Genomic DNA, 23,887 nt, shown 5'->3' with positions numbered 1-23,887 from the left:
AATCCAATGGAGGTGAACTTCCGATTGGCACAAACTAGTGAGGAGGAGACCGTTGACACGAGCTTCCCCTACCGTAAGGCTATTGGAATGCTGATGTATCTTGCCACGAGCACGAGACCTGATTTGGCCTTTGTGGTAGGTCAGCTTAGCCGATTCGTGTCCAAACCTTGGCGAAACTTGTTCGAAGTTTAAAAAGGGTACTGCGGTACGTGGCAGGAACTCTTGACTATGGAATCACGTACACGAGAACTCAAGGAGAAATAAAGGAAGTTATACTTGAGGGGTATTGCGACAGTGACTGGGCAAACGACCCAGATCAGCGGAAGAGCACAACGGGCTTCGTGCTAACGCTATCTGGAGGAGCCATTGCCTGGATGTCGAGACGGCAGTCGATTGTTGCGCTATCGACGGCGGAAGCGGAGTATGTGGAAGTGTGCGAAGCAACGATGGAAGCTGTAGCGGAAGGGAACATCCTACAAGAGATTTTACCAGAGCACGAGGTTAAGCTGCGAATCGGAATTGACAATCAGGCAGCTCATGTTATGGCGACAAATCCTACCTACAGCAGACGCACACGGCACATTGAACTCCGGTGGCACTATGTGCGGGAGCAGGTGCAGAAGGGAATCATTGAACTGCACAAGGTGAATAATGAGGTGAATCCGGCTGACACGTTCACCAAGCCGCTTGACAAAAACCGCCTGAAGGCGATGTAGGAGCTGACCGGCGTGAAGGACGCTAAGTAGTCGAAGTTGCACTTCGAGGGGGGCGTGTTGAAATTCATATTAGAGACCAGGCACAATGGGACATTGATATACAAGATGAGAATCAGTTGGGCCAGGTCATTGTACGGGAACGTGGTTGAGCCCGTGAGTGTTGGTAGGAGCTCTGGAAGAGCACGACTAGCACTTAAAATAATTCGGTCTTCATATTCCTTCACAAATCCGAAGTGTTGCGGATCGGAACGGAGTTCCAATAGAGTGTATGCGCTCTCTGTTGGTCCTTATACCCCCCCCATACAATGTGGTGTTTCCGAGCGCAAATCGCCGTCGTAGGCGGATTTCGTGCCCGCAGCAACTTCCTCCTTCTCTGCATTCTTTCTCAAATAAACCGTCACTGTCCAAAAGAAATTGGTGCTGCGCCTATTTCTTTTTGCTGCTTTAAAAAGAGGTAGTCATGGCACCTCGATTTCCATAGGGCTACTTCAGAGAAATAAAAAGAAAGAAAAAATGATCGATTTTTTATTGGACAAGGCTCTGAGGGTGAGTAAAAGAGTTGCATTTTTGTAAGTATTTTTTTTTAAAACAAAAAAAAACAATTTATTCCGTTCTTTTCAAGCATATAATTTAAAAATATAAATTAAAATATTTTGTTCTTTTTTTGCCAGATATGATAAATAAAAAAGGCCAACATTACGGATCCGTTTATGCGCCAAAATGTTACTTAAGATAATCCACTAATCGCACCTTAATCTTTCAAGTGGCTACAATCGCATTTTGGACCCAAAGTCGTAGTTGACCGTCTCTGATGAAGTCTGTCACGTGCCACTGGGCGTGCCCCTCGGTCCCCACACTGCTCGCTGATTGCGACAGCTCCTCCAATTCCTCTTTCTCTCTCTATTTAGCCGCTGAGACGCGTCGACGGCGAGGTCTAAGGGCTGATATCGATGCGGAGACATGCTCGGACGTGTCGGTGGTAGATGCGTCGTCGTTATCCAGTCTAGGAGTGCACGCCGCAGAGCTAACTAATACCACACTGACAGAGCTGTACGATGACTGTTTCATTGCGTTAAAACATTGCTCAAATGCTGAGTTAAGCGCTGGTAAACATTACAGAAACCTAACGGGCAATAGCGTCGCTAAAGCACGCGATCTGCAGCTCCCAGAGACGCTGCAGCAGTTGTAAGACGACAAGATCAATGAATATGAAAGAAGAGAGGCTGACGGTACTTCTGGTGACGTGGTTTGGCTCCAGATACTTGAGCCAGAATCAGCTCACGAGTCTCGAGATTCCCGAAAGCTGGCGACACCTTGACCTGCTGTGAGTGGCTCTGGACGAGACCCCTCAATTGAAAACCTGACTAATTGCTGGTGGTATTTCTGACTAGGGACGTGTCAGAAAACCCTATCGCCAACATCACAGCGGAAGGGAAGGACGGACCGAAAATTCTCGTCGCGACGAACACCAATCTTGTCTCAATGGAAGACGCCGTGCTTTCATCAACGATGCGGCAACTGTAGGTTCACTTTCTGTTGTTTTTTTTCGTTGTTGGTACTGTACGTGTGGGATTTGCTGCTAACAGTGATCTTCTGAGTAAGGGATGTGTCATTGACGCCAATTGTTCACTGGGGGAACTTTACACCGCCGACAGACTTGTCCGATCTGTGAGTCGACAAGCGAGTGTCATGCTGGTTAGGGACGCTAGTTTACGACTGTGTGGGTGTGTGTAGCATCGCGCGAGACAGCTCGATCGAAGTGCTGGGACGAGCGAACTTCAGTGCGTGCTATCGATCGTTTACAATGTAAGAGGACGCTGACAATTAGAAAGGCGAACAAGCCAACCTTACACTTCGTTCTGTATAATCAGGGACTTTTCGGGAAACAACATCAATATTATTCGAGGAGTGCGGTTCCCACCCAACCTTCGCAATCTGTGGGTTCTCAACCTTCACTTAACGTCTTCTGAGCCACGCTGACGAGTGCTTGTCATGCAGATTTCTTAACGGGAGTCGTGTGACCCAATTTGAAGTGTGCAAGTCCGACTTGGAGGTTCTTGAGCGGATCGAGGCCTTCAATGTAACAAGCCTGACTCTTCCAGAGAACTCGTGCTCAGACGAAGCCATATCGACACCAGTTACGATAGCTGACACTACGTACTCGCTCTGTGTGCTGACAGGTACGAAATCTTGCAGCAAGACTTTGTGGGGTCTAACGCTGACTTGCATCTTGTGGTGCCTCAGATGCCGCTTTTGACGAGAAGTATCAGGCCCATAAAGTGTCGTCGTCAACGTCTCTCACGACGCTGCTACTGCTGCTGTTCTCGGTTGCGTCGGCAGTCTTCATCCTGCTGATGCTCTTCGCTATCAAGCGGAAGATCATCGATGAGCGTCGAGCGAAGGCAGCACGTACTGAGAAGCTGAAAAGTGAACACGCGCCAAGCGAGGGAAGCAGCGAAGACGAAGAGAGCGACAAGATGAAGATGAGCTCCGCTATTCTGACCGATGACGTGCGCAGCGACCCAGACTTTGAGCGCTATCGGATCCCCCAACACGACCTCGAGGTTGTCCAGCAATTATCCAAAGGAGCTGGTGGTGTCGTCCACCTCGCGATGTGGAAACCAAAGAACCAGCAGGTGGTGGTGAAACGTGTGGCCCCTGAGAAGTCCAAAAGTGTTCGTGAACTCCAGAGATTTACTCGAGAGATCCGTCTGTATGGCAGCTTGAAGCACCCGAAGATCGTAGCATTCCTTGGCATCTCGTGGTCCTTCCTGGCTGATTTATCCCTGGTGCTTGAGTATATGCCTAATGGGGATCTAGCGCGGTTCTTGGAGAGACAGCAGATGCTGGACGGTCAGCGTCGAGGGTGGAGCTGGTCGACCGACGAGGACTCTGGTTTTAAACACAGTAAGCTGACGATGGCTCTAGATGTTGCCGATGCTCTGGTGTATCTTCACTCGTTCGCAGAGCCCATAATGCATCGCGACTTGAAGGCACAGAACATATTGCTCAGTAACAAGTGGGTGGCCACGATCAGCGACTTTGGCGTGAGCAAGAGACACAAGCAGCGCAATGAAGAGCGAGGCGTGTCTTCTGGTGGACCTCAGACGGCGGAGGTGGGTACTGCTGCGTGGATCGCGCCCGAAGTGATCAAAGGCGCGCGGTACGACCAGAAGGCTGATATTTATTCCTTTGGCGTGGTCATGTGCGAGCTGGACACATGTACACGACCGTATGCGTTGGGTGTTGCCAGCTCACATTCTGCTTCTGGGATGACGTCGTCCACATCAGCTTCCAATGCTTCAGACGACGAACAAGTCAAGAGTCTATTGTCGTCTAACGCCACACTGGCGTTGGCTGTGAGCGAGAACGGAGTGATGCCAGCGTTTCATTCGGACTGTCCGCGAGCGATCCTGGACCTAGCTCGGATGTGTTTAAGCTATGACCCGGGGGATCGACCGACAGCGAAGGAACTTTGGCGTTTACTACAGGACTTGACTGCGCCTGGAGCTTTACTGACGACCTCGCGCAAGGCGACGCTGACCGAGTCGCTACGACACGTGAGTACAAGTGCGTGATGTTAAAATACGAACACCTTTATAATAAGTTGTCCGATAAAGACAGGAAATATTTTCATCTACAAACACGCTTTATTGCCTCGCTTATGATCGGAGACCACGCCGATGTACGCCTGATATGCACAGAGATTAGGAAGTCGATTTTCCGATCTAAGATGTAGGCGCTTCAGTGGCCGGGGACTCCTCTGGGTCCTCAGCGCCAGAAGTTGCTGGCGCTTGGGGCTCTTCATCACCAGAACCCACCGGCGGTGAACCAGCATTGGACGCGGGTGCTGGAGTAGCGTCATCACCTGACGCAGCAGGCGCAGAGGCGCCGTCACCTGAAGCAGCAGGAGTTTCCGGCTCATCGTCGCCAGAAGCGGCAGGTGCAGAGCTATCACCGGACTCCGGTGCTGGGGCCGGAGTTGAGCCTTCACCAGAGGCGGCAGGAGCTGATCCATCACCAGACGCTGGTTCATCGTCACCAGAGGCTGCAGGCGCAGAGCCATCACCAGACGCTGGTTCCTCGTCACCCGAGGCGGCCGGGGCCGAGCCAGCAGCTGATGACTCGGTCGAAGAAGCAGCGGCCGGAGTAGCCGTCGAAGTCTGCGAGACAGCCTTGCAGTCACCGCTGCTGCTGGTAGACTCATCAAGCAGTGCCTCGATCTCGCCGTAGTGCAGACCCACCGACGTGATGGTCGAGTTGTCAGGCTTGCTAGCTGGCAGCCACAGGAAGTCGGGGTGGTTGGCCTTGGAGCCCGAAAGCCACTCACCACCCAGAATCTGGTACGTCTCATCAGTCTCAAGAATGTATTCGTAGTCGGCGCTAGTGGTGGACTTGTCTACAAGCCCTGTGCTCACAAGTGGCCCGTTAGTACCAGACTCGACGATCCAGCTGAAACGCGTGGTGACAACGGCGATCTTCGTGGCGGCATCGTTGAACGGATACTTTTCCACGTCGAAGTATTTCTTGGCGGCGGCATTAGGCGTCGTCCAGGACAGTCGGATGATCTCATAGCTGCGAGCAGGCTGGTTCCACACCTCGTTACCAGCCGTGATATCGACGACGAAACTGTGGTTAAAGCGACCCATGATGTTGGTCACCGCAATGTGGAAGTATCCGGGACTAATATCACGACGACGGTCGTCGAAGAAGCGGCCGTACTGGTCCGTGTTGTTCGGGGCGTTGTCGTTACCGTTGAATCGAGATCCCGTGAAAATAGTCGGGATCTTGGAGCCATCGTACGCGAGAGTGATCAAACCCTTGATATCGTAGGGCTCGAACACAGTTCCGTTGCGCTCCACAGCACAGGCAGGTTCTGCCTCCAGAATAGCTGCCGGTGCCCAGGCGTGGCAAATACCGAACCATGTCGGGATGCAGTGGCCCGACGTCTTTCCTTCACGCTTGGCGCAGACACTTCCGTCCTTGAGGGGCTTACACTCAGCATCCGTCGTACAGTTTTTCCGCTTTGTCTGCGAGTCGATACCATTCTTGGCTGAAATCTTGTCCATCAACTCCTTGGCGTCGTACCCGAATGCAGTAGCGTATTTCTCGGCGGGACTGGGCTTTCCCTTGGCCCATTTGTAGTTGATACTGTCAGCGTACACAGGCCAATAACTGGCTGGCCACGGAACCGGGTCGTGCTGGTACTTGGTCGGCAACTTGGTGATGTCAGTCTCAAGCTCAAGGCCGAAGAACGTCTCAAGCTTCTGCATGTCTGTAGTCTTGGTCACCTCAAGGCGTCGCTCTATTCGCGAGGCATGCACCTGTCCGGGGTTGAGCTTATCAGACTCTTTGCCAACCTCGCCACCAGTGCCCAAGGTTGCAGACGTCGGCGAGGTGCCGATAGTCAAGAACCCACCGTAACCGGGGAAGTTGTCATCCATCGTCGTCAACTCATCCGGGGTCTCACCCCTATCGAGCTTGAGAGGATCCGCCTTCACTGTTCCTGCGGAGTACAGCGCGGCCAGACCGCATACTAGACTCCACTGCACCATTTTCCGATCAAAAATGCTGTTTGGGGGACGCTGTGTGTCGCGTGGAATGAACCGAGCTGAGCTGCTTGCTGCTGAGCTGCTTGCTGCTGAGCGTGCGGTTTGTCGTTTGAGCGGCGAACTGTTGCAAACGGGCACCGTAACCGGACTTAGGGAAATGTTTGGATCGAGCCCGTTTTATTCTGGCATTCCAGGTGGCATTTTCATGAGATCGGGTCGCTGTGTGGCCTTGCCTACGCTTCAGTAAGGCTTGGCTGTTCTCTCGAGACTATTTGGAATGGCCAGATGGCCCCGGATAAGTGGAAGCTGGGATGGATGGGGCATTATGGAGTTTGTGTGGGAATTGCTCGCTCAGACTCGTTCAATTCAAACACTGCGACGCCAACTTTTGCACTGTCTTGGCGCATGTAGTAATACCTGCCTCTCTCAGGGCTTTGCAGCATAGTGAATTCAAGACATGAGGAAAGTTTGACAATCCAGCTTTGTCGCGATAAACATTCCCCAAAACTTCGACTATTTGCCCACTGCAAATGGGCTCTGAAGTTTCAATTGCCCGCACCGGTATTATTAATAATGCTAGCCTTGATACTTTAGGATACGAAGTACGGGCATTGTCGAGCGACAAATGGCGGTACATGTGCTCAAGGTACATGTATTTTTAAAAGTTGGTCCCTACGTGTACTTGTATCACGAAAGGGTTGGTCCTTGACAATAATTCGAAGTATTAAAAATACTTAGAGCCCCACATTGTTCGATCGAGTAGAAAAGCCTTCGAGTCAAAGCGTGGCAGGAGATCCTATCCGATAGAGAGAGGTTCGTTCTCCCAGCGTCCAATCCTATCTTAGAACTCTACGGCGGACGTTTCTTTAGACGAAACGCGGCTATCCTTCTTCAGAAGAACTTCTGCATGTACATTATATATAATACAATGTTTCGGCTCTCATCAATACCAAGGTATTTCCCATATTCTTTAGCTTACACGTCTACAAGGTATGCCTCCACGATTCGCGAATCAAGGTAGAGAGGTTCGTTCTCCCAGCGTTCAATCCTATCTTAGAACTCTACGGCGGACGTTTCTTTAGACGAAACGCGGCTATCCTTCTTCAGAAGAACTTCTGCATGTACATTATATATAATACAATGTTTCGGCTCTCATCAATACCAAGGTATTTCCCATATTCTTTAGCTTACACGTCTACAAGGTATGCCTCCACGATTCGCGAATCAAGGTTGCTGTAATAAGTTGCAAGTAAAACGTGTTGTAATCACTCTTATAGCATGTCTTCAATGCAACAATTGGACAACTCATTCCCCACGTCGCTGCGGAGCGTGAACTTCGTTTAATAGCAGCGCTTCGACTGACACAGTACATGTAGACTGCTTACCGTACCGGAATTAACGTGTTTTCTGTAACCGTGTAAAAAGTGGTCAAAACCGTAAGAACGGCGGAAGGCATTTGTCGCTTTGCTCACAATATTGTAATGCAATAGCGCGCTTTAACTGGGATGCTGTTATGATGCCAAACTGGTTAATTTTGTTGGTGCTGCAGACTTTTACGGGCCACTGGTTGCAAAAAATTGATCGGTTGCAAAAATACCGTTAATTCCGGTAGAGGCCTGAATCATCCACAGCAAACGATCGCTGCGCTCAATGTAAGTTCACGCGGCGAAATCAGTCTATGACACAGCTGAAATTGTGGAAACAGGATTCAAGTTTTGCGCGACACCCCTACGTATTAAGCTTATCGGATAATACTGGTGACTTCAGTTTTGTACGACGTGCCATTTCGAGTGTGATGGTCCGTGGCGAACGTAGATTGATAGAGCATCGCTGCTTACTTTCCGCATGTATTAATTGGACCCATGCTGCAGTGTAAAGGATACGAGGCTGTAAGGCAATAATGTAGTGAAACTTATGCCAAATCGACCACCGCAAGGCGCAAGTAATTCACCGAAACGAGCCACTTCACTGAATGCAATTATTTGATGGTTGCAGCTAACTGCTAAGCATCATAAACGCTTGTATCCCGGTACTACGTCCCTAGTATTATTTATTGCTCATACTGCAACGAAATACTTCTGTAGTCGTACCTCATTACATGTTCACTGTCCTGGACACTTATTACCGTGCTGTTAAAGTCGATTAACTATCAGCGTTGATCCTGACTTTGACGTTGAAACTGCCGAAAAGAGTAGTGAAGTTCCATGGCAGTGGGGCGGTCGGCAGGGTCGTCCTTTAGACAGCTATGGGCGATATCTAGAATCTCTGGCGGACAATCGTCTCGAAATTTGGGTTGAAGGGGGGCTCCGCCATCAACGCTTTGACGTCGCGAATCCTTTCGTGAAAACGGTGGTTTGCAACGATCTAATTCGGACATGACGACCCCAAACGAGTAAACGTCTGACTTCTCATCAAACGCACCACTCGTCAGAACTTCCGGAGCTGTCCACGCCCGATCTTCAATTGATAACGAAGATGCGTCCAGCCTGTAGCCAAGTCGATTCAGCTTAACTTCCCACGCCGATCCAAGCAACAGACTATCGGCTTTTAAATGTCCGTGGATAATTGGAGGTGCAAAGCTCTGCAGATACACGAGAGCCTCGGACGCTTGCAAGGCAATAGAAAGTTTGCTTGGGGATACGTCGGATACCTCCAGCCACGAGAATGTCGATCGTGAAGACTTTCGAGAGTGCTTTTTCTCTTTCAGATACGCCCCAACGCTCCCGCGTGGAACGTACTCCACGATAGCCGAGAGATCCGAGAGACTGGCCCACATAATACCAAGAAAACCCACCACCTTTGGATGTTCCAGCTTCGCGTACACGCGTATTTCGTCCATGAACGCTACCATCTGGTCGCGATCCTGGCCCTGAGAATGAACCGAAACCTTCTTCATGACAGCTTGCTTGTCCCCGAGATGCACGAGCGATGTCATCGCAAAGCTGCCATGCGCCAGCGTACGAACTTGCATCACATCTGACGGATCAATGCGTAACGACGTGAATTCCGAGTCAAAGCGAACGTCGTTGGGCATTTCTTCCTTCTTCGATAGCGACCAGTGTCTTGATGCCGTAAGAGTGGAGAACTCTACCGTATCGCGTTGCTGCTCGTCCGTTTTAGCCGCATGCCGATGCCTCTGGATTGAATGGCCCACTAGAAGTGCCACGAACCAAAGGCTAATCAAGGCACTCAAGATCACACTCACGTATTGCAAACTCTTGTCTATCTTCCACGCTAACAATGTGCAATAACCATAAGCAAGGTGAGTTTTTTTTTGTGCATAGTGCTGCCGATAACTAGCAGCTTCCTACCACTCTCAGTGCGGAAGTAAATAGTCTGGAATACGGCGTCTGAGTAAAAATCACGAGTTAATCAGCCAATTGCACCAATCCCACCAGAGGGTCAGCTCTCAAGTTCGCGTCGTACCGGAGACAACACAAACCTGGACGTTGCCAATCATTTCAGAAGTCGCACTGCTACAAGGACAACCCGATTGCTCCAGATCGTCCATCTTGAACGAGGTGAGGTTCGATAGCACAGCGAAGTCGGTCTCACGAACTTCGAAGGCTTCGATGCTGTTATTGCTGAGATCCCTGGAAGCAGCAGACACGAAGTAGCCGTAAGAGTAAGAACAAGGACTCCAACACACGTAAACCCAGTTTAGAATGCTTACAACGTAGTGAGGTTGCTTGGGAGGATTACACCAACCACAGATGTCAGACCATTCGACGACAAGTCTCTGGTTCGGTGGACCATTTACAGCCGTGAGTATCAAGAACGGCGATTTGCCAAATAAATCCACATCAACCGAGTTCTTACATCGACACCAAGTCCGTCGCAGCTGATAAATTGGAGCCGGTAATGTCCCTAATAGCGTTGTGACTGACGTTCCTACCACACAAAACTCACATCCACAAATAAGCAACGCTGCTATGCTTTCCCGTCCATTGAGCCACGTACAATATCTGCAAGTCTCGCGGTAACGTAAAGCTCTCCCAGTCCGACAACTGGTTCACTGATAGGTCACTGCCCAAAATGCAAAAAATCAGTTCTCATCCACAGAGCAAGCCCTTCCCCCCCAAAGTATTCTAGCAACATACAGCTCCTCAATTGTCGTCGACAGCACAACATCTTTAAAGGATGTGAATCGATTGGCCGACGCAATGAGCGTCTCCAAGTATGTCATATTCACGTTCAGCTGGGTCAGAGACGCGTTCGAGCAAGCCCTGCAGCGTATACACAACTAAAGATCAGTCACTGCCTCCGCAACATCCACGTCTATCCTTCCGTACAGCGTCTGTAGCTCTTCAAATGTCCGTGCAAACACAACTGCACCCAACACATTGGACGATACGTTCCTGCAGTATTAATTCCGCAATCAGCCTCTCCCCTCTCTATCACTCATCCAATGGGTCTACTACACTCACAGCGTCTCGACTGTCGAGGTTAAGTTGCTTTCCACTTCACTCCACGATGCCAGGCCTTGACCCGTCCAGTCACTACAGCACCAATCAGTGTCAAAATCTCATCCTGCAGGAGATGAAGAACTTCAGGCCTACATGGTCTCAGCTGATTCAGCCGACTCAGTCGATTCAGTCGTCTCAAGCACCTTCTGCGGACTTTCGCGACGGTGGCGCAGGTACGATCCATGAACCTTCACGTGGACGGTATGTGCTGCTGTCTTAGCCGCCAGCAGGGATACACACAGCAGCGCTATCGCCGCAGCAATTTCGCGGCTTGTCGTCTTCATCCTTTGATCGATTAATGTGCAAAAGTGTATCCATGTCATACAAAAATCATGAAACGAATGTCATGTGGTGTGCCGGTACCGGTATTACTTGTAAGCGCGAGCTTTGCTTCATGCCTACCGGTAGCGCTACCGTACTTTGAAAAAAAATATTTTTTTTTCAGAGTAAATGTTTACTACAAGTCGTGCACCTCCAATTCGGCAGGGCGGACCATATCAACAGTGCCAGGGCATAAGGAATGGCGTTACCGCAACCATAAGTTTCCCCATTTACAATCTGACGACGAAATATATAGCAACCTGTCACTAAAGCAACACTTCCAGCAACCTGGCCAAACCAGAAGCAACCTTAGCAAAACGAAATTTATTATAAATTACATGTCGTCAGTTACCTGTGGACCACAAAATTACAACTATCCGTTCAATTGTCTAAATTTAGATATATGAGCTAAGTTCGCATGAGCTCCATTTCTTTCTGACATCTAGCGCAGATTTGCTATGAAGGAGGCAGCACTGGCGCGGCAGTTGGTAAGCGCACGTCTTGAGGAGCTTGCGGCATTGAAGGAGAAGTTGGAGCAAATCAGCACGGGTCTGGAGATGATCATGAAGGCTCAACTAGAGGTCCAAGCCCTTATCGAAGAGAGGGAGGAGCACGGGTACGAATTATTTAAGACTGTTAAAGATGAAAACGTGACCCTATCTCGCATGGAGACGCTATCGTTTGGAATGTTGCTGGGGCTCCTGGTGAACAAGCTGAGTAATGATAAGTAGGTATCAAGAGTGCTGCTGGAGCTTGTAATGAACAAGCTGAATAATGATAAGAAGATATCAAGACCTGCCAAAATCGTGTTGAAGTGCTATCAGCTTGGCCTACTTTATCTGAGTTGATCCTGTAACTGCTGCTGGACATGGTTCACCCTATTTAGTTCGTACTCGGATGACGAGCGTTCGTGCGAATGACATATCATCATCCACAGCATTTTTAGGCGCATTATACTGACGTCTTCTTTGGGTACTTGGTTCTGCTGAAGCTGCATACTCCCCGTTAGGTAGCTATACGCTTGTGCAACAACTAGTACTCCGCAGCTTACGTGGTCAGGCTGTTGTGGTGCTTCAATCCACAATTCCGGTTCTATCGTTAGTTTATATCCCAATACAGAGTAGGCATGCCACCGCCCCACAAAGTCGACAAGGCCTTCTTTCCGCTCGTTATTCATCGTAGCTCCTTGCCATACCTCAACAACTTCACCACGATATTCTTCGTCGATAAGAGGCTCATACATCATTGGTCGTACACGTGTTCTGTTGTCTGCATCGTCATGGTCGATTAGGACCATAATCAGACCCCAGTGACTTGCATTTAAATTCACTGGATGGACAATGAACCTTGTATCTTGGATAGATGTCTTGGGTATTTTGGTACAACCAAAATCCACCACTAGGGTCGACAGCAATAGTGACTGTCCGTTTGATTCGACAATAGCTTCCAGACAAAAATCAAGTGCACTGTCGTTCAACCAGCCTCGACAGAGATTTCCCACAATGTTTTCGAAGCCAACAAAAACTGAACTGGACCTTGTCACAAATTGAGTGCGCAATTTACTTGATGTAAACTTTGAAATAGCCTCATTGGCTAGAACTTGGTGCCGACTCCGGGAAGCGGCATCTGATAGACCTGCAGTCTTCGTTTCAACAGCGAAAAGCTCCAATCCAGACCCGACGCGTCTCCAGTCTTGTTCGAGCCATTTCCTGTCTTCAATCCAAGATCTACACTTGGCCTTAACCTCGTAGAATGTCGTCAAGGCACCCACGTATTCACTGCATAAAAAAATAAACACAACGTTAGTGTACCATGTTAAAGCAACCCTGCAGCATTCATATTTCATACAGCGACCATTCAGCAACCTTACGGGTTACAGCAACCCTATAAGCAACCGTGACGTCGGTGTGGACTCACCCGCTGAATTTCCAGATCTTTGGATCAATAGTGACAACGACATCGTTGACAAATCCTTGCTTCTTCTGCTCCTTGTCCAGTTTGTCAGGGGCGTTACCATTTTTCGCTGTTGTTACCGTCACGGCTTGCATTGACCGAGCAAGATCCGAAGGGATCACAAAATTGTACATGACATCAGATGGGCGCACGACTTCCCAACGACACTCCATAGTTCGACACCGCAGGTACGAATTCTCCAGTTGGACGGGGTATTTTTCCATCATCACTAGAACTTCCTTTAGATTTGAAGTATACCTAGCCCACGCCACCAGTTCTTTAAGTGAAACTGTTTAGTGACTCGGGTAGGTATGAACTGCTAGTCGATCGGCCCCTCGAGCAAGCTTCAACTGTTTCACTTGAGTTTCCCCTTTGCCTCGTCGCACTGGTTTAGGCACACTGATAATGTCCACTTGTCGCTCTTGCACTTTTGTCTTAGGATTCAGTGCGGGAGCACCGGTCGCTACAGTACCGCTTGCCTCAGCCGAACGTACAGTATCGTCTCGTCTTTCGTAATTCTCCGGAATGTGCTTGTTATCAGAGAGATCTTCGGTTTCACTTTCAAACATCTTCATTATGTCGATTGCCTCAATAGCTTCGGTAGGATCGATCCCACTGAATACGTCACTCTCATTCTCCCAGTCAGTAGCGTGTTCAGTGTCATGGGCAGTGTTCACCTTAGTCGTCCCGCCTTTCAGTCCCTCGTCGATTGTGTCTTTCCACGCACTTAGCTTTTGGTAAAACTCGGAACTTGACATGTTCGACAAATGCTCGAGGAGAGGTTCCATCATAGCCTTAGCGTAAGTATGTTTTGCGCGTTCATTGCGACGAAGTCGAACGTACACCACCTGTTTGACTGGAGAAGAACCACCCTTCTGGTGTTGATAGGGCAACCCTTCCGGCAACCCTTCCGGCGACCGTTTCGGCGACCCTTTCGGCGACTTTAGCTTGGACATCTGCACAATTGGCTCCAGCAAGGCTGCCGCGGAGGCTAACTCCTCTTGTATATCCAGCGCAGACGTCATACTCCATCGCTCTTTAACTGCAGCGGCGGGAAGTGCCTCCAGTTCATGCTCTGTAGAGGCCAACAGCATCAGATGCCGGCAAGGCAGATTATGACTCGAGTAAAATAGGCATGAGCACGTCCATTTTACGCTGTCACAGTTGTGTGTTTCGTTGTAGCAGTGAATTTTCCATCGCAAAACACTAGACGTAATTCGTTCGCATTTGGCGTTGGCCATGAGAGTCACGAAACGCTCCCACTCTCTTGTCACTTTCAGTAACATACCAGAAGAAAGTCTTGTAGCAACACCTCTCAAAAAGGGGGTGACAGATTTCGGCAAGCGTGTGGACGAGCAATGCTGCCCAACAGTACGGATGATTTGATGCGCCACAGTGACTTGATGCTGAAGTAGTCCCGCGATTGTCTTGTCGATCCGCGTTTTGTGTCCCAGAAGCATTTTTACTTGATTCCAATTCGATTCCACACGGTTTGGAGTAGTATTGCCGGCTGTAAAAAAAATGCCACGAGAAAAGTTGGACCACATATCTCGGCACGAGTGCCAGTTCTTCTCGAAATAGGCGAAAATGGTTATGCTTTTGTTGTCGTCACAGTACCGCTTCAACGCCTCGTATCGCGAGTCGTAATCAGTCTTCGTATTGCTATGAGCATACAAGTAAGTCAGATTGTTATCTGACTTACTTGTATGCTCATAGCAATACGAAGACTACACATACTGCTTTTTATATATAAAAAGCAGTATGTGGCGTACCTATACAGCAGTCTACACATCAGCATAATGAGTTTATCTCGTTGAGATACCGTCAACCGAAAACTAGATCTCCGCATCACCTTCTTCCAATATGTTATTGCGTGAAACTGGCACAGCAAAAATTTTCGCGTCTGGAAATGTATCTTTGAGTACACGCCATTCCACAAAATCCTTGTCGATCACAACTGATGTGATACCCCTCCACCCTGGATTTTTATCCTTAAAATATTTTAGGATCGTTGAAATGGTCACGGCCTGTTCATCCAGACAGACGAAGTCAAAAACAGGAAACCCCCTACCAGTAGCAGTAGTGACCACAAGGCTGCCTGTACACACAAAGCGATGTTTCTCGTTAGAAACTGAAGCTGCTCCAGAGTTGCCCTACTGGTGTGCCCAAAGGTCGCTGTAAAACTACGTACCCAAGTGATAGCCCAGATTATTGGTGCCGAGTGTGAAATCCATCGCAAGTGTCTCGCCCCATAACTCGAATATTCGCTTCTGTAGCTTCGTTTGCATCACTATTCCGCATGTGACATCCATCTGGTCTTGGATGACAAGTACGTCACTTCCGTCTAGCTGGTTCAACGCGTGAAGCATGTTTTTCAAACGATCCTCCGCTGAATTCCGCCCAATAATATTGCGCAAGAGGTTGCGAGTTTGCTGAGGGGTGATTCTACATCCTATATGCGGAAAAATAATTTTAACTGATATTATGCCAGGAAATAGACCTTAAAAATTATGGATTCTTACCAATACGGTCGTTCAGATAATTCGAAATTTGCTTGGAAGACGTTCGGGCGTCCGCAAGGGTGATCACATCCTCAAGGTCTTGCTCGTCAATCGGAATCGTTTTACTTGTCAAATACAAAGCAGCTTCAACACGAGTAGCTACATGGGAGTGTGTATGATTCTGCAAGAAAGGCAGTTGTCAGTTGTTTTAAGTATAGTATAAAACGAAACTAGATAGAGCAACTCATCTCATTTCTGATGACAATTTGAAATGTTCTGTCATCCATAAGCATCACGGTGGGTGTGAAGCGCGCCAAGCACCCACAGATCCGTGGTTTGCGTGTGCGCTGCCCAGTAGATCGAGAATGCTGAGAAACGCCATGAGTGCACCGAAAAACCCTATGGTGCCAGCGGAAAGTTAAAGGTATCTCGTCTGTGTGACTTTTACAAATTAAGGTTAGGCGACCATTAGATAAATTACATAGCATAAATAAACATAATACATACCGGTTATACGTTTCAGTCGACTCGGAACTGCGAACTCGAAAGTGCAGGTTGTTTGCTTTTGTGTAGGACGCTAGTAAAGTGTCGAATTTACCCCATGTCTTGATTGTCACTTTTGGAAAGGGAGCAACGACGTTTTCAATCGTCTGGCCTTGCTCCGACATAGACGCAAGCTCAGCAAGATGATTGCTACTCCGTTTTGGTGGCGTGTATCCATCACGGTCGCCCTCGCTACTGCCAATAATTTCTGCTTGTCCGACACATTCCGCAATAGATGGAGCGGAAGCTGCATTATCCTGGGAGGCACGTGACCTTTTGTACCTTTGGCTTTTATTGGGTTGCTACCTGCAAAGATGCGTACAATACATTTTTTATGACAATATTTAGATATATCATTACCACTGACGACCGATATATCATTACCATTGACGACGGAATAGATCCAATGAACGCACCCTTATTTTCCTCTTCCTCCTTTTTGTTCACTTCTACCAGTTTGTTCTCCTCTCCAGATACATCTTCATCCTTATGTCCAGTATTCTCTCCACACTTCACACCTGTTAGTATGTCACATATATATATAATTATGATAAGTAGCAATAATTTAAGGTCAACTTGCACAGCTTACCCCGTTCTGTGCTCTGAATGTCGACATCGATATCTTCATCATCAGGTTTGTAATCCTCATCGCTGGAATGGTCCTTCTCTATGCTCAGTGTAAGTTGAGCGTAGTGTGGTCGTGAGCTGTTAGTTGACTTGCTACGCCAACGTCGCCCTTCGACATACAAACAGATCCATTTTACTATATAGCGTAGTATAGCTTCTTTCTTCTGTTATTAAAATGCGCACCGGACATGACGCCTGATGTCGCGTTTCTCGTGGGTGACTGGAGAGTTCCTGAAGCCGTCGTGAACTTCCTCCGTCCTTCTCCCGCTGCGCCACTCTGCGTGCGCTTTCGAAATGGGAGGCTATGAATGAAGCGTACTTAAAATGACTTTTTCTGTAATTGCGTACTTATACAAACGAAACGAACTTACGAGTTTCTGAAAGTATAGAAACTGAAATTTTCAGCGGAAATTTTTAAATTCGTCTAAAGCAACCATAAGCTACAAAAGCAACCTTACATGTCTCACAGTTAAGGTTGCGGTAACCACTCCGGGGCATAAGTGCACACATAAAGCAAAAAACAAACGCAAATCCAGTGCACTGATATTTTATCTGTTAATTCAGTACCAAATTTACGTCAATCTTCTGCATCATCTTGTTGTTAGGCGAGCGAATCGCGGGCGCGCAACAGCGCTTCCGGTCGCGATAGGCATCCGGCAAGGCGGCAACGTCCGCCGACCGCTTAAGAATACTCTGGACGGTAGTGCGCTGCTTGGGGGGGTCTTAAAGCGCTCCGTTGCCTAACGAGCAAGTTCGGAGTGAGAGCATGCAGGATCTGACTTGTGCTTCTCGCACAAAGACTGCTTTTGTGTGACATGTAGGAGGAAGGGCGATGTCCCATTGTATTTGGCGGTAAAAATCAAAGTGTGTGTTTGTATGAAGACGTCCGATTCAAAATTTAAAATCAGATCGATGCGGCGTGTCATCCCTCGGCGAGGAGGGGAAAACCGTTGAGGTTAATTGCTAGGGTGGTGATGGGCAAGGTAATTGCGCATCCGATTCGCGTAATCATTAAATCTGGCAGGGTATCGACTGATACCGGTGCCGAATTGGAGGTGTATTATTCTAGTTATTTTTCTTAAATTCAAATACCGGTAATTAAAAACTTCAAAGCTCAGAGCCGGGACACTCCTCACTTCAGGATCGTGATGCTCGCCAAGGAGACGCTGCAGCTGCGGCATCAACTCTCGGCGAGTGGACTAAGCCTGCGCTCTGCCACCTACGACACCCGGCGCCACCATGTGCTAACATTTGACTCGCATCCACTGCGGCCGCACGTGCTACGTCTCTTCTCACTGCGTCGCGAGCTCAAGAGTGTATCACTATTTGACAATGCACAGTGGGATAAATCCAGCGACTCCAGTCCCACTGCTGCAACTCAAGGTTCAAAACGACCATCATTCTTCGAACTTCAACAACAAGAGCATCATAAGCGGCTAATGCGGAGCGACGTTGAAGTTGTCGTTCCCCATGTGCTACTGCAGTATTCACCAACGTTAGACGTGCTTATATGCGTATACACTACGGCCACGAGACCCAGAGGTGCCACCAAAGTGCCAACGACGACCACGCACTACGTCGTGCTGCTAGAGCCAGCAACCTTGCGCAAGCTACTGGTGTATCAAGGCCCCGAGACGCACACACTGCAGTGCGCACACTTCGATCCGCTGACGGACCGATTGGTGCTCGCCAGCCACTTAAAGGACTGTGATCATGGCGGAGGGATGCTGCCCAAAGCCCCGAATAACGTCGTGGAGATTTTGCAGCTGGCAAAGAGATTAGACGACCGTCAGACATTTTGGAGTGCAGATCCTGATCAGAAGCACCCACAGCCGAGTATGCTGCTGGCTATTGAGAATACTCGAGCTTCTCTTCGACATCCGGACACGTTAGCTTTGGTTTGTGGTTCGAGAGGACTGAAGGAGCTATACGGAGCTGCAAGTGATTATCCTGACTCGGCAGAGACCTCAAGTGTGATGCTTGTGTGGCGACAGAATCCGCCGAAAGGAGACAAACTGGTGTTGGTGAGAAGAGTTAGGATTCAGCATAAGATTTCTGCAATGGCTGTGTCGCTATGTGGAGACTGGCTACTTGCTGGGCTTTTAAGAGGTGGCTTGAGAGTGTGGAACGTGAACGGCAGCAGATCGAACAGATCGGAGATGTTTACTGTCGATGCAGACCCGTACAACCCTACAGCAGGTAGTACCGCAGATGCAAATGTGGAGGTGATATCATCCATTCAAGTCACCACGACCCCAGCACCAGGCTCGACTGGCTATTCAGTTGCTGCGAGTAGAATGGCAGATGCCATTGTTATTGTAGCTGAAAGAGATACTGGGGCTGTGAGGCACTGGAAGCTATCTATTGAGACTAAAACCTTTACGAGTGGGTCTCATGCGTCAGATTCTGAAGAGCACCGCTATCCAAGACTAAGTTTGGTTGGATACTTTCACGCTGGAGGACAGAAGCAGATCGGAAAAGAGGAAACTTCTGGTAGACTTCTTAGGAACCAAGACACGCTGGGACCTCCGTTGAGGACGCTGACCATGTGCGTTACCATCGACATGGGTAGCTGCTTCGAGAATCTCTTACTGGTCGTGTGCGAAAATGTTATTCATGTACTGAAGGTCCAGACCGTTCTTTACGTGATGCAGGAGTTTGCCTCCATCGAAGAAGTCTACGCCATCCGAGCATTCGATCGGCCGAACGCTTCTCAAATTTTTTCTCTCAGCAGTACTGCAGCGTGTAAACTTCGGGTATTTCCACTCGGCGAAGCTTCAAGCCAAGTATCTTCGTCAAAGTCACTGGTTGTCGCCCCGTCCGCATCCGAAATGTCAGGACACGTGTGTTCGATGGAAACGATGACGAACGATCAGTTGCAAATCTGCTTTGTGATTCTCGCGTGGAGTAGCGGAATAGTGGTCGTGTACGACGTGTTATGTGACAAACATGTGATGACGTTGCAAGACAAACAGCTTACCGACCAGATCAGCACGCTGTCGGTCGCCACATTCCAACGCGTTATCAAGCGCAAGACTACATCACCTGTTGATGAAGTTGGTGGAGCAGAATTTTGGCCATCACGGTCGTATGGAGATATTTTACCTCATAACGCCGATGGTCTCTCTAACTACACGGTTCGTGATACGCTCGAAGAAGCGGTGGATCGTAAGGTAGTTATTATCGCTGGAACAGAAAGCGGCAATTTGTACGGGTGGCGTGCTGATGGGCTTCGGGATAGCAGCTTAACACTTCGCTTGATTGACAAAGCAAATGTGCGAGTCCAGGCTGCGCATTCATCGCATATTATTCAACTGGCACACACGGATGTAGTCCGTGGGGAACGCACTTTGCTAGCGTCGGTAGGTACCGGCGGTATCATCAAGCTGTGGAGCATTCCGGCATTGAAACTGATTGGTTATGTCAACAGTACTGCAGAGGGTTATCCAGTGTCTCCGTCTTGTGTTGAGTTGATGAGGGGTGTTCGTGCAGAAGACAACTTTGGAATGGGTGGGCGGAAAGCTGGAGAAAAACTTCTCGTGAGCGTCGGCTACGACGATGGTCGATTGGCTGTTTGGCGGGTTAATGTTAAGTTTGTTTCATTTCAAAGACTGGACGTATTAGCGAAGCACGAGCGTCGGGTAACCAAGGTCTGTCGTATTTCGAAAGATGTAGTCTCAACTGGTTTGCCTGAATTTCTGAGCTGCTCACTCGATATGACAGTTATTCACTGGCACATATCGGAGTCCGGTAGTGTCCAAGAGAAAAGATACTTCGATATAGGAGCCGCGATCATTGATATGGTGTTGGTTAGGGAGCAGGCGATTGTCGCTCTAGCTCACGAGGTTTGCAAGTTCACATTTGCCCCACGTAGCAAGAGTAATATGACGTACCTGTTGGACCCAGATACACACCCAAGTGAACAGCAAACGGACCAAATCCTACCGGCAGGCGAGGATAAGTACTCTGACACACCAACAACTAGATCGGTTGAGGACCCCACAGAAGAATCCAAGGCTTTGCACAAGGTGATGGATGAGTTTTTGACACTTCACGTCCCCTCCGCGGTGCTTCACCTTGAAGCTGACTCGTCCAGTGTTACTGCAGGCGAGAGTGCACCAGCCACGGGGGACCAAAGCGAGGCGTTTTTCAGCTTACGGGGTGAGAGAGCAGAGGAATTGTCAGGAGACACACAAGGCAGTACGAGGTCTGATAAGCTTCAACCTAAACTGGTCGAAGACGTTGTCTTACGAGAGTATCTACGGGACTATATTGCTCATCACGGCAATAGCAGCACGATGGCAGCTAATCGTATTACACATTTCTTGGCACTTCGGCCCGAACTGCCGAGCATCAAGCGACCTGGCTTCGCGTCATTGATAGCAAAAACTCTCAAAGACTTAAAATTGACGACTCAAAGTCGAGTGGATTGCAAGGAAGCTCTCCAGATATTGAGGGGGTTGTTTTCGATGCCTAATACATCCTACCGGGCCTTTGATGCGCCAACAATGATGGGGTCTCTAAAGCGCAAGGGTAACATCCGCGAGAGAGCTCGTGCTCAGCGTTTGCGAGAGAAACAGCGAGCGCGACGAAAGCCCGTTGTGACCTACAATTTGCTCGGCGAGAAGTACGTTCGATGGGAGGAAGATTCAGCAGATCTAGGAGAATTCGGGCAGAATCAATCGCCAGCCAGCTCCACTAAAAGTCTCAGTGTGCACGCTCCTCTAAGCCTGAACAGGGAAGATATGAAAGCTTTTAAGGGTGGTCGTCCACCTGGTGACAGCTGCGTCTTTGAATCTGCTTCACAAGACACAACTACCGGTAGCTCTAACGTTCCTCGTGGCAGCTCTCGAGCACTGATTCATAATTCTATACATTCTCAAGTCTTGCCGAGCGAAAGTGACCAGCCTGTTACAGCGTCACCTGTCGAGCTTACTCACCAGAGCTCTCCCGAGGAATCACAATACGAAGACGGCGATAATGAAGAAGAATTTGAAGAAGAAAATAAGGAAGAAGAAAGTGAAGAGGATAACGGTAACAATGATAAAATAGGGCATAGTGATGGAGACAATGGCAACACAGAGGACCAAGAAGCTGCTTCCAGCGGAGACAATAGTGGCACAAAGGATCCAGAGCATGTTGACGAGGTACAAGCTGCTCCAAGCGGGAAGACTCGGGTTACCACTGCTGTTAAAATGTTTAATGGGGTCAAACGTGCTCAAACGTATGGCAATTCTGGTGTGGACATCTCTCGAAACGCTCTGGTGAACAATATCCGACTTTCGCCCATGTTTCAGCAGTTCTGGAGGAAAGGTTACTGCTGGTGCAGGCCGGCGCCTCAACTACATGTTATCTGGACCGACGATGATAAAGCCAAAGTTACGAAGCGCAGATGGAAGTGCAACGACTGTAAAAAAAGGCTGCACACCATCGAACTTCCCCCAATCGGATACGCACCTCATTTCTCGCGGGAGGCTACGTTTGGCATCATTGTCGAAGCTTACAGCAAACTAGCGACTGCTGCCCACACGAGTTTGTACAAAAATTCCTCTTCGAGACGCTCGTCGGAGTGTTCGATATTCAGAGCGCTGTTCGACTTGTTCCTGACCACCTATGGCGTCCACAGCACCGCAGAGATGAAGCTGAAGCAGTTTTTCATGTCCATGTGCCATTTCCTGCCGGACTACGACGTTGTCGCAGTTTTTGGTGAGCTTCTAGGCCTCCATATCGAAGATGAGTGGGACGAAGCACCAGCTACTTTAGCTGCGTTATGTGTGTGCTGCTACTCGTGGTTGTATTCTCGTGGAATGGTTGTGAATGGCGATACTTTTTCAGGTCGGCTATGCGATCGCAACGGGAGCAAAAGCTTTGCTACATCTGATGCCACGGACGGATCGACGTATTGGCAGTTCGTCCAGATCGAGCATGCTCTGTTGTGTGCACAGGACAACTTGCTGTATCCTCTCGTAAGTCCAGAATTCCTGAGGAATACCATGCTCTTCATGCAGGAATACACACAGAGAGAACCAACCCGCTCAGTGAGGACAGATTCTGCGGCCTTTAGCGACGGTGTTGGTCAGAGTGGAGATCGATCTGCGCCCTGGATTGAACTGCATCGCTTTTTGCGGCTTTTAGTTAGCGAATGGAAGCACCAGAACGCCCAGTTCCGTGCCGTGGAGAGATTGCTGTTTGTCCATCCTCCACGAGACGCTAAGCTCGAAGGAGAATTGCTAGAAAAGCTTCGCCTTATGCTTAGTTGCTTTGTGTTTTACGATCACGAACGTGTCGGAGCGATGGCGGTCAGTGATTTTGAGACTCTTTTGTTCAAGTTGCGTTGCCTCTGGAAAGAGCAGGGCTTTGCAATAGAAGACGACGTATTCGACACTGTCGTGTCGGCCATCAAAGCGCGATTCGTTGATCTGAATCATGACGGTCAGCTATGTTACTTGGATTTTTGGGTCATGCTGTACATTGTGGGGATCAACACTCACAACCTGATACGTTTCCACGAGATCCCATCGTTCTGCCATCACTACAGATTGGAAGTCTCGCCAGAACTGAGCGACATGGTGTGGAACTACATGCAGTTGTCGTGCACCCTCGTGTTGCCAAAGGGACTTCAGATTGGGAAAAGCTCGATGGATCAGAAAGCAGAGCGCCAGCATCGCCGTCGTGTAGGGGGTCTGCATGATGGGACTTTTCACTTTCCGAGAACCCTCACAGGGTCGCTATCCACCCAAGAATTACTCCGAAGCGATGACTCCGAGAAGCTGGGGTTATTTCTCGATGGAACCGCTCCAGCCACTCGACTGACCTCAAGTTCAACGGCGCTAGATCGATTCCGACCGCTTTCGGTGGGTTCGGAAGACTTTTCTTCTCGTCGACGCGGTCGTGAACCTGTAGTTTTCGGAGTTCGCTCAACTGGACCAACGCCGAAGCGTGCTGCGCTACTGCGAGTGTCTCTTATGGGAATTTACGACCATGTACCAGATATTGGAGGTGTGTTAAGATACGAGAACGATTCAGGCGTAGAGCAACGTAACACACGACATACCCAAGGGGGGTCCGAAAGGGGATACACAAACATGTATTTTCAGTTTCCAGAGGTGTGTCCGGTGTACAGGAGAGTCGGGGCGAAGGAAGTAGCCTCGAAAGAATCGAGAGAGCTTGTGGGTGGAAATAACCCCGTGGAGAAAGACAACAGCGAC

The 23,887-nt window shown here is 49.0% G+C and overlaps 4 protein-coding genes across 4 annotated transcripts; 2 read left to right on the top strand and 2 right to left on the bottom strand.

Moving 5' to 3' along the window:
* Positions 1-1,527: 1,527 nt before the first annotated feature.
* PITG_05340 (protein kinase, putative) lies at positions 1,528-4,294 on the top strand (the record flags this gene model as incomplete). The annotated part of the gene is made up of 8 exons (XM_002998957.1): positions 1,528-1,787; positions 1,836-1,901; positions 1,975-2,040; positions 2,108-2,236; positions 2,319-2,384; positions 2,588-2,653; positions 2,715-2,896; positions 2,961-4,294. 8 exons carry the CDS (start codon positions 1,528-1,530, stop codon positions 4,292-4,294), a joined length of 2,169 nt encoding a protein of 722 aa, XP_002999003.1.
* A 150-nt stretch (positions 4,295-4,444) lies between these two features.
* Positions 4,445-6,287, bottom strand: PITG_05339 (elicitor-like transglutaminase M81-like protein; the record flags this gene model as incomplete). Its single annotated transcript, XM_002998956.1, has 1 exon — positions 4,445-6,287. One exon carries the CDS (start codon positions 6,269-6,271, stop codon positions 4,445-4,447), a length of 1,827 nt encoding a protein of 608 aa, XP_002999002.1.
* A 2,130-nt stretch (positions 6,288-8,417) lies between these two features.
* PITG_05338 (protein kinase) lies at positions 8,418-11,018 on the bottom strand (the record flags this gene model as incomplete). The annotated part of the gene is made up of 10 exons (XM_002998955.1): positions 8,418-9,502; positions 9,580-9,604; positions 9,711-9,861; positions 9,942-10,007; positions 10,088-10,159; positions 10,229-10,294; positions 10,369-10,494; positions 10,561-10,626; positions 10,696-10,767; positions 10,828-11,018. The coding sequence occupies 10 exons, from the start codon at positions 11,016-11,018 to the stop codon at positions 8,418-8,420; spliced, it is 1,920 nt and encodes a 639-aa protein (XP_002999001.1).
* A 6,809-nt stretch (positions 11,019-17,827) lies between these two features.
* On the top strand, positions 17,828-23,825 carry PITG_05335 (uncharacterized protein; the record flags this gene model as incomplete). The annotated part of the gene is made up of 6 exons (XM_002998954.1): positions 17,828-19,820; positions 19,875-20,568; positions 20,665-20,776; positions 20,855-21,391; positions 21,806-23,635; positions 23,739-23,825. The coding sequence occupies 6 exons, from the start codon at positions 17,828-17,830 to the stop codon at positions 23,823-23,825; spliced, it is 5,253 nt and encodes a 1,750-aa protein (XP_002999000.1).
* Positions 23,826-23,887: the final 62 nt, after the last annotated feature.

This window comes from Phytophthora infestans, genomic scaffold (assembly GCF_000142945.1).
Source record: "Phytophthora infestans T30-4 supercont1.7 genomic scaffold, whole genome shotgun sequence".
NCBI lineage: Eukaryota > Oomycota > Peronosporomycetes > Peronosporales > Peronosporaceae > Phytophthora > Phytophthora infestans.
This window is presented reverse-complemented; position numbering and strand designations above follow the sequence as displayed.